The sequence below is a fragment of the Vanellus vanellus genome, assembly GCF_965231255.1.
Source record: "Vanellus vanellus genome assembly, chromosome: 4".
NCBI classification, from domain to species: Eukaryota; Metazoa; Chordata; class Aves; order Charadriiformes; family Charadriidae; genus Vanellus; species Vanellus vanellus.
This window is the reverse complement of record NC_138909.1, coordinates 72,435,938-72,446,580: the sequence shown is the minus strand read 5'-3', so window position 1 is coordinate 72,446,580 and position 10,643 is coordinate 72,435,938. Positions and strand designations below refer to the sequence as shown.

The 10,643-nt window shown below is 44.7% G+C and overlaps 1 protein-coding gene across 1 annotated transcript; it reads right to left on the bottom strand.

Annotated features, from left to right (window-relative positions):
- Window positions 1–1,201: 1,201 nt before the first annotated feature.
- On the bottom strand, window positions 1,202–10,085 carry NIPAL1 (NIPA like domain containing 1; the record flags this gene model as incomplete). The annotated part of the gene is made up of 6 exons (XM_082482639.1): window positions 1,202–1,806; window positions 1,949–2,109; window positions 3,383–3,473; window positions 3,929–3,985; window positions 5,091–5,357; window positions 10,040–10,085. 6 exons carry the CDS (start codon window positions 10,083–10,085, stop codon window positions 1,202–1,204), a joined length of 1,227 nt encoding a protein of 408 aa, XP_082338765.1.
- Between the last annotated feature and the right edge of the window lie 558 nt (window positions 10,086–10,643).

Genomic DNA, 10,643 nt, shown 5'->3' with positions numbered 1-10,643 from the left:
CCGTGGTACAGATACTAATCTTCAAGGCCTACGGTAGATTAATAGCTAAAACATCTAATAGAGGTGAATACTCATTTTAGAAAAGATGAAAAGGTGAAACTACAACAAAAGATGGTTTGATGTTTCTCACCCCTTGTTTACAGCCCTTCCGTTACCTAGTATTTTTAGAAATAGCACATAGATTGGAAAATGGATTTTGCTTTTATAACGGAATATAAAATAACAGGATTGGTTTACTATCAAGAAAAAAATGATATCTTGCCGGAAAATGAGAACAAAATTTTAAAAGCTTAAATGGGTTTTGATGAATAGATGGCAATATTAGGAAGAAGTATAGAAATAAGTAAAGCCCCTTCTTAAGCCTCAAAGTAGTATAACACAGAGTGGAAATTCTTAAATGCACATTCCGGTTTTCTTCTGCCTTCAAATAATTTATTCTTTGACCTTATGTAATTTTTTTAAGCCAACAGCAACCGTGTTCAGGCTTCTAATAAATTTGCTTTTTCTTAAAATGTAACTTGGTGATAGTTTTGAAATAAAAAGCTACATGCACATCCAGAGATTTGCAATCCTAAGGTAGAAGAGCTAAGACTTCGCTGTTAAAAACTGAATTTTGAAGGAGAAAGGTTACCAAGAATGACATTTCATAATTTTTTTGGTGACTTCTATTTGAGATTCATTGGTAGGTCATGAAAAATGAAAAAAACTTGCATAAAATTTTATAGTAAAAGCTAAAAGGGTTAAACAATATTTTCTTCACATTATATCTCCAACGAATATCCTTCAGGTAGACTATCTACAAGTTTGCTTGGCAAAAAAGTATAAAAATATAAAGAAAGCCTGAAATATTAAGGCCATCACTAAGATAATGGCAGAGTGCTTGTCACTTCATTTTCCACTTTGTAAACACAGCTTACCAAGACCACTATTTTCTCCTAAAATTCTCCAACAGGAGATGCTGCATAAATAAAGGACAAGGTTGTTCATTACGTGACATACAATCACCATCAGGTTTCTGCCTGTCCTCAATTATTGGACATTTTCACTACTACCAACAGCTGGCACAGAGGAGTGGCCCACACTTAACTGGCCTTACAGACACATTTCCAGAGGAGTGCAGAAAAGAAGAGCATTCTGGTAGACACAGTTGGGCTGAGTCTGCAATTCATGATACTCTGATGATGAACACCGCTTTAGAGTTTCATTGACTGAATGAAATGTTGTCCTCCTCATATGCTAAAGCTGGGTCTTCCATGCTCTCCAGTAAAGTGTGACAGGTTTCGTATTCACGGTGTGGTAACGATGGTTCTTTGGCAACAGTGGACATCAACTGACTCCAAGTGATATCAGTATTTTTGAAAGCGTGCAACAGAAAAATGCCTATGATGATACTGCAGAACCCACTCAGGGTTCCAACTACATCACCCAGGTCCATAGTACTCCACTCCTTGAACAGGATGATGGAGCATGTCACAACCGTTGTGGTGAAACACACGTAATATATAGGTGTCACTAGAGATGTATTGAACACGTCCAACGCTTTGTTGAGATAATTGATCTGAGTGCTGACTGAGAGCACTAAGGTGCCCACCAAAACGTAAACCAACAGATGTCGATAAACTGGCTTCCGCTCCAGCATTTGTTTAATGGCAATGCCCAGGCCTTTCACAGACGAGACAGAGAAGGCACCAATGAGTGAGCAAATTAAAATGTAGATCAGGATATTTGTCTGACCTCTCCTTGGAGCCACGATAAAAATCAGCACGAGGGCAACAACTGTTAGGAGAACAGCAAACGTAACAAACACTGTAAGAAAGAGGAAAGGGAAGAAGAGTAATGTGCATGAGGAAAAGACCAGACTACGTCCGAGTACATGCCAAAAGTTATTCAGTGTCCTGAATGCTTCTCTACGAACTGTAGCACAAGTTCATTGCAATCGCATACAGACCTGGATCTTGCAGCTTGCTTTCCATCTCGTCTAGTGAGGTGACCTCCTCCTCCTCAGGGGCATGAATAACCATGACTGTTGACCCCAAAATGCTGAGTATGCAGCCCAGCTTTCCATGAATATTCAGCTTCTCGTTTAAAAAATAGGATGACAATATAGCACTGTTTGACAAAATGTAAATAAAAGGTTCAGTCTCCACCAGCCCCACGAGACATTCAAAATTTGTCTGTGTAACACGATAGTAATTCAAAACCTCTTTTGAACTTGGATATATGGGAAATCAGCCTGAAACAATCAAATTTTAAGGACTTTTGCAAGAAGGTTGGTCAGGACCAAGAAGGTCAGGTCAGGCTTCAGGCAGGGTCAGCCACCCTGATCCCTCCCCTCCAGGTTGTAAAGGACCTGAATTGCTCAACGAACTTCTCCCTACTGATTGCTTGGGTCAGAGCTATGCACCCTTAAGATTTAACCTAAGGATAATAACATGGCTGAAATGAGGCTGCCTCACGGGGCACACAATTAGCCAGCTAGACCACAACTTCAAGCACAACACAGACTTAACGGGGTGTGGACACGCTCACAAACAGTTTTTCACCCCACTGATCAAATCACAGCTATTTTTTTCGCACAAGGTAAGGAGTTCGCTGACATGAAGTTCTCACAACCTCTGTTTCACGAAAATTGGAAAGATTGCTATCCACATCAAAGCAGAAGGCGTTAAAACTCAGGCTGTTTTGCAAAGCAGCAGCCAGACAGCCAGTTCGTCTGTATCTACCTACACACCAATCCCAGCATCTCTGGAGGTGACAGAGTTACACTGGTTTTGCTATGACAGAACGGCTGCATTTTTATCAGTTAGATTACTGCAAGCATCTTTAAAAGAAAAAAAAAAAAAAACCAACACATGGCCCAGGTTGGTTTTAAACATAATGTTTCATATAGTATACTCGGGTCTTAAAAAACAAGAGTTTTACATTTAAAATACAGTCATTCCATTTTGCTACTAAATTATTTCCCAGGACGTTCATTGTAAGTGTAATCCATGCCTCTTCTGCTTCTGTGATAGCCATACTAATGTATGCGTTTAAGCGCTTGGAAATTATTTGTTTCTTCATGCATTGGAAATAATGAGCGTGTGAAGGGCATTCATATTTCAAAACGACCACAGATTTTAACTGTGGATATTAAAAAAGCTAGAATTTTCTTTGCCTTCTTTCCAGAAGGACTTGGAAAAGACCAAACAAACCCAAAATGCTTACTAAGCGTGCTCCTACAAAAAAAGAAATGTTTTTGAAAACATTTTAATGGGGCATTACTGTATTTTCTTTTGAAGTTTTTTCACAACTGAAGAACGGGATAAGACTTTTTAAGAAAGCTTTGGTTCTCTAGGAAGAGATGAATTACAGCCTTGGTTTGCTCCCAGTTTGTACTAACCTTATGAGAACACTCAGGGCACCCAAGGGGGTAACTAAGGTCGCAGGTGCAAAAGCATAGGCAGCAAAGTTTGCAGCTTCTCCTAATCCCACTGCAGAAGAAAGAACATTTGGATCAGGCTGAGGTGGAGGGGGGGGGGAGGAGGGGGCAGGAATAAAAAGAATATCGATGTAAATATTTTGCATGACAACAAATATAAGCCAAAATCCTTTTTCTACACTATACATCCAAATTTTCCTTTCAAAATTATCTAACCTCCTCTGGACATTATAAAGGCTGAAGGAAGTTAAATACTTTTCCCCTAAGTACTCCTAGAAGCTGGACAGATTCAGTCCCATCACTTTTAACTGGATATTAAAGTTGTTATTCTGCAAAAAGCAAACACAATATTTGAAAGATGGGATATTAGACGGCTTCTGTCACAAAGGTGATGGCAAAGGCATTCCTTTTAAGTGAGGGGAGTGAAAAATCAGGGAATAAATCTATTTAAAACAATCTGCTTTATGTAGCATTTATGTATAGGTTGAAAGCAAAGAGGTTACTTACTTGAAAGCAATCCAGCCCACCAAAGCCATTCCTTCAAATAAGAATATCCACCCTGTCCTTGAAAGCGGAAAAAATAATCTCATCTTAGAAGAAAGCGACCACCTTTATTATAATAAACTAAACTACAGCTTCACATTTGCCTCTCGTCATATAAAGTACTGAAAGAGCGTGTTATCTGGATGCAACATGAAGAATATTTTGTTTGATTTTGACTGACATTTTTATTAATCACTCTACTGCTTTGTGGCTTGGACTTCTGAAAAATTATATTTGACTAAAGGGAGAGTTCCAAGCAAAAGTAAAATGTCCATGAAGGTTGCTGGTGAGCTTAAGAAATGCTTCAAAGCGCTTCCCCACGTGAGATCCAATATATTCATACACAGTCAACTGCATTCTGACTCTGCTTATACTTTAAATTGAGAAATTAGGAAGAAAAATGCCACTGCATGCATATTTTTTTTTTTTGACAAAAATATAAGTATATAGAACATGCTGTAACACATTTGTTTCAAATAACCAAATTCTCTGGAACGGTATATTGGAATAAACACAACAAACAAAAGAAAAACTGCTAATGCTATATATTTAAATCCATGCAAAGTAAATGACGAAATTAGTCCAATGGGTCTTTTCCCAGCTTTTCATCCGATGACTTTGATGAAAGAATAGTTGTACTAACTGTAGAAACTTTTGTAATAAGTATCCTTTCTACAGCTTATTGTGCTTTAAAAAAAAAAACACCACAACCAAACCCTAAACCTAGTTACCATCTTCAGATTTTCTGTGCCAAATGGGGGGGGGGGGGGGAAGAAGATGGAAAAAAGAGAGATAAAGGCATTTTGAAAGGTAAGACGAATGGAGAATTTTATCTAGTATCTAACTGCTGCCAGGAAGGAAATATCACCAACTTACTCAATTTAATACCCACCACTGCCCCCATAGCCCTAGGAATTCTGAAATCCCAGCCCCTGTAATCACACGCAGAGAAATAATACTGTATTTCCATCCCTAGCCAAGACAGGGCTTCTGATCACCGTTAAAATACGACACTTTTCAACTGCGACAGTTTCAAACATGCGATCTGTGACTCGAACCTTGATTTTGCCAAGTTATAAGAGGCGTTCGTGTCCCCAGCAGGAGCAAGGTAGGCACTGCCGCTTACCAGCTCGGGGGACTCCTTTGTCTGCCAGCTTCAGAAGTCCCTTCTTCTTCAGTATGAAACTAGAACCAATAAAGATGCTGGAACTTATGGCCAAAGCCAAGCCAACGTAGAGGCGGTATTTGCTTCCAGCAGATGTGGAAATGCTCCGGTTTGTCTCATTGAGAGTGCCATCCATAGAGGCGAAGAGAGATGAGCGTGATTCAGACACGTTGATGATCTGGCACCATGCTTGGCAGGAGTCATGGCAAGCAAAAGAGAGGACAGCACCTGGGAGGAGAAAAAGGAGGACAAGTGATTCATCAACGAGGCGCAGCGCTGGAGGAGCCCCGTCCTCGCTCGGCTTACTCCTTTCTGTGTCTTCCCAGAGCGCTTGTCATTTCTGACAGTGGAAATAATTCACAAAACCCACATAACGTACACGATGCTGCCCCAGGTCATTACCCACCCCTGTAATTCACAGGTGTGTACCTTATTTTATATACATATTTCACACTACATTGGCTCAGTCAAGCGATTAGGGCAATGCCAAGGAATGCAACGCTAAGATATTATCTTCAGTGTAAAATTCAACTTGAATCGTAAAAGCTAACCCCAAATCTCATGAAGAAAGGACCACACCCCCAAACCACACACATTTAGCCAAATCCATTATTTCAGACCTTGCCTGCGAGAGTAAACCTGCTGTTATTCCAGGCTTCTGCGTTTACATTTGTAGCTGAAGTTTGGAAATGACAAATAAAAAAAGAGAAAGAAAAAGAATATATCTGTACGGGGAGCAAACCCTTGCTGCACGTGAGCACTGATACGTCTTGTTAACATTGTTCGGTGGCTACTGTGTGAGCCAGATCTTCTTCAACCCCTCGTAAAATTTTGAGGCGGAGGCCTCAAACTTTCACCTAAACCTCAACAACCCCTCGCTGGAGGAAGACCACCACCTGCAAGGGACAGTCCCCCTGCCTTATCCCTGCAGCCTGGCCCCGCTGCCAGGGCATCCTGAGCTCAGACTGAAGCTCCCCACTCTCCACCGGTCAAGCCTTATCGGCATCACTACCACGACAACCTGTGGGGATGACGTCATCGCCATCAGCCTAGATGCATTTTTTTTTAAGGGAAGAAGAGGTATTGCGTTTCCAAGAACAAAAAGAGTTGTTATTTCGCGTGGGGAAGCAGGGGACAGGCAGCAATGCTGCGCTGGGGCTGACAGTCGTCCAGGCAGATGTTGCGCAGCTTCTCCTGGCAGACTGCAGCACGCAAAGAGCGCGGATCGGAGAATCCAGTCTGGAATAGCTTTTGAGGACAACCTTTTTGGAAAGAAAGGTTTTATTGCGAAGGCGTGTTAAAATACAAAACAGCTGATGCAGGAGTACAGAAGCTCAGTCCATTGTGATTCATATAAAGCACTGGATGCAACAAATAATTTTGCTTTCCGCACTTCCCCTGCAATTAAAATGACACATGAATGATTCATCCTGCTGAGTGGCACTATCAGTAGTACACACACTTTAATTTTTTTTTTTCCCCCAACTAAAAAAAACACTTGGAGACTTGGTAGAAAAGGCCATGCTTCTGTGTCTGTTCATACCTAAGCGCTGGAAATATTAATATTCTGTCAAAAGTACTTCACTACACAATTAACAATAAGCAGCCTTGGATAATTTACCTAATACTGTTTAGGAAGGGCTATTTAAAATATCAAGAGTACTAAAACCAGTATGAAAATTGACAGCATATGTTCATTTGCAGCTATGAAAATTGACAGCATATGTTCATTTGCAGCTGACGCTGCTGATATGAACACTGGGAGACACCACTCTTTACAAGTAAGAAACCAGAATGAGTATCTGCTCCCAGTTTTCCTGTGCCATACTTACTACACAACAAACATACCACACCACAAACATACTACAGGAAGGTACAATTTGATTTTCATGCTGTGCAATCACATTTCCTTGTTTGCCAAGAGAGTTTCTATAGAACAGGAGTTGTTTTGTATTGCTCAGCCAGACTTTGTAAAAATGGTCCCACAAGATGGGTATGTCCATATGCTGCAGCTGAAGATTAAAACCCTAAAGAATTTACAACTACACGAAACTACTTTTGCATAGTGTGTAGGCCATCTTATCATTACTAGAAGTTGCAACTGGATAATGTAAAAGAAATTGGATTTGCATCTGTATCTGAAAGTATTTTAAAATCCTAAAGTGTTAGCATAATCTTAGAAAAAGAAAATCTTGCAGAAACTTAAGTTTTGACATAATTATTAAAGATTAATCATAGAATCATAGGGTTGGAAGAGACCTCTGGAGATCATCTAGTCCAACCCCCCCGCCAGAGCAGGGCCACCTTAGAGCAGGCTGCACAGGAACGCGTCCAGGTGGGTTTTGAATGTCTCCAGAGATGAAGACTCCACCACCTCCCTGGGCAGCCTGTGCCAGTGCTCTGCCACCCTTAAAGGAAAGAAGTTCCTCCTCATGTTTAGGTGGAACTTCCTATACTCAAGTTTGTGCCCGTTACCTCTTGTCCTGTCACTAGACACCACCGAAAAGAGCCTGGCCCCATCCTCCTGGCACCCACCCTTTAAGTATTTATTAGCATTGATCAGGTCCCCCCTCAACTGTCTTTTTTCCAGACTAAAGAGACCCAATTCCCTCAGTCTTTCTTCATAAGAGAGGTGTTCCAGTCCCCTAATCATCTTGGTAGCCCTATGCTGCACCCTCTCCAGCAGTTCCCTGCCCTTCTTGAGCTGGGGAGCCCAGAACTGGACACAGTACTCCAGGTGCAGCCTCACCAGGGCAGAATAGAGGGGAAGGATGACCTCCCTCGACCTGTTGGCCACACTCTTCACTCTTCTTGATGCACCCCAGGATGCCATTGGCCTTCTTGGCCACCAGGGCACATTGCTGGCTCATGGTCATCCTGTTGTCCACCAGGACTCCCTTAAATTACAAAAGAAAATTACAGAGAAGTCCTTTAAGCATAAATGTTTCTCTTAGCTAACACACATCACAGCAAGGCAAAAAGCGGAGAGGTTGCCAGTGAGCGACTCCCTCAGCTCGTAATACCTTATAATGATGCTAATCCGGACTGGTGACAGTGGTACCACCACCGCTCAGCTACTACAGACTCTATGTGAGAAGCAGCAACAGTTCTTGCCTTTAATTAAAAGAAAGCATCAAGACAAAAGACTCTTGATAAGTATAGCCTTCTAACTGCCTGCAATGGTAAAGGCAGCTTTCTATCAGCGTGTTGGGTTTCTGAAGTGAAGAAAATCGGGAAGCTGTGGATACCCCATCCCTGGAGATGTTCAAGGTAACTGGATGGGGCTTTGAGCAGCCTGGTCTAGTGGGAGGTGTCCCTGCCCATGGCAGGGGGGTTGGAACTACATGATCTTTAAGGTCCCTTCCAACCTAAACCATTCTATGATTCTATGAAAATAACACTGTTCTTACCTATTTTGTGAATGGTGTACTTTCAACTTTCATTTAGCTGGAGATGGATGGCAGGCTTATTCCCTTCCATATGACACTACTAATACTTTTTCTACTGATTTCTAAATTTTCCATTCCCCGACAGACTTTACGACATCGAATAATGAAAATTTCATCATGCACTCAGTGGCTGCCACAGGATGTTTCTCTCCTTTCTGAAATACAATCTTTGCTCACTTTTACAAAGAGACATTGGATTTTTCGCCTGGTCCATCTGCCAGCTGAGAAGCGTCAATTAGAATGGTTGAGAACTCCATTTACTGTGCTGACAAGCTTCTTCTAGTTTAAAAAAAAAAAAGGTGTCATTTGTTCAACCTGCACATAAAGTGGTACTTCACTCCACTGATCGAAGAACAAACTGAGAGCTGGGAAGAGGAGACTCATCCAGGAATTACTATTACTTTATTGCCTGCTGTGACCAGTCTGAAGATTACCTGGAAGGACTGAGGAAGGTGACAAATTCCTGAGGCCTCCTGTCTTACTCAGCACCCAGTTTCTGCAGCTAAGCTAGTTTCACCTCCCACTTCCAAACATCAACAAACATCAACCTGTCAGCAGAACCCCTCCTCGCAGAAATAAATTCCCCGAGCTCTGACTCAAGGCTGACAGCGACAGGAAACCAGTCGGAGCTCAGGCGGACACTGTTGTAAATTCTGAAGTGTTTTTACGATTCAGCTCAACCCGAAAATGTCTTCTCAAATACCTAAATATTACCTGTCAGAGTCAGGGGGATCAGCCAGCCCGGTACTACACGCTCCCTGTAGCAAGTTTAACTTGCTGGTGTTTTGCAGTCCCGCACAAGCCTAGAACTAATGTACCCCCCGGTTCGTTAGTGACAGCCACCTTAGTTTTTTATCATGCCACTGGTCCTAAGTCATCTGGAAAACTATTTGCTTTGATTAAACACGTAATTTGACCATTCTTATTGCGCTTACGAGTCAGCTCACCCCTGGCAGGGACGTGAAAAGCCATTCTCCGCCAGTGGGGAAATGCCAAGCCCACTTTCGCCAAAGCCTGGCTACTGGGGCCAAGACTGGATGTGCCCAGGTGCACCAAGGGGCCGTTCTCCGGCACAGCCCCCCATCGCGCAAATGCACAAAAAGATGCTGAAAAAGGGGGTTCAGGCACGAGCCAGCCGCGGCAGAAGCGTCGCAGGAGCCACCCCGCCGCCGGCACCGCCACACTCCGCGTGACGTCACGGCGGAGCGAAGCCTGACGTATGCAGGAGTCACGACAGCCGCTCACGACAGCGGGCGCAGGGGCAGCGCGGGGGGGGGGAGTGGGGGATGTAGAGGATCGGCGCCCGGCGCCGCGCACATACCGCGCTCCCACCTCCGCCCGTGGCCGCGCACCGCCGCCTCCCCCAGCGCCGCGCCACCGCCGCGCCACCCCCGCCTCCCCCAGCGCCGCGCAACCCCCGGACCTTCCCGGCTCCCCCTCCGCGGCCGCGCAGGCACTGACCGGTGCGGCAGGACGGGCGGGCGGGCAGTGCCTCTCGCTGCCCCATGGCTGCGGGGCGGCCCCTCCGCGGGCTCCGCAGCGTCGCGGGCGGTGGCGGCGGCGGCTCCGCCCGCCCCGGCGCACCTGGGCGCGCCCCGCCCGCCCCGCGGCCCCCCGGCCCGGCGGCTGCAGGGGGAGGTGGGGTTCAGGAGGGTCAAGGAGGCCAAGTGCAGGGTTCTGCACCTGGGTCGGGGTAACCCGCAGTATCGGTACAGGCTGGGGGATGAAGGATGAGAGTAGTCCTGCCCAGAAGGACTTGGGGGTACTGGTGGATGAAGAGCTCAACGTGAGCCGGCAGTGTGCGCTCGCAGCCCCCGGGAGGCCAACCGTATGCTGGGCTGCATAAAGAGCAGCGTGGTCAGCAGAGCGAAGGAGGGGATTCTGCCCCTCTACTCCGCTCTGGTGAGACCCCATCTGCAGCACTGCATCTAACTCTGGGGCCCTCAGCACAGGAAAGACATGGACCTGTTGGAGCGGGTCCAGAGCAGGGCCACAAAGATGATGCGAGGGCTGGAGCACCTCTCCTGTGAGGACAGGCTGAGAGAGTTGGGGGTGTTCAGCATGG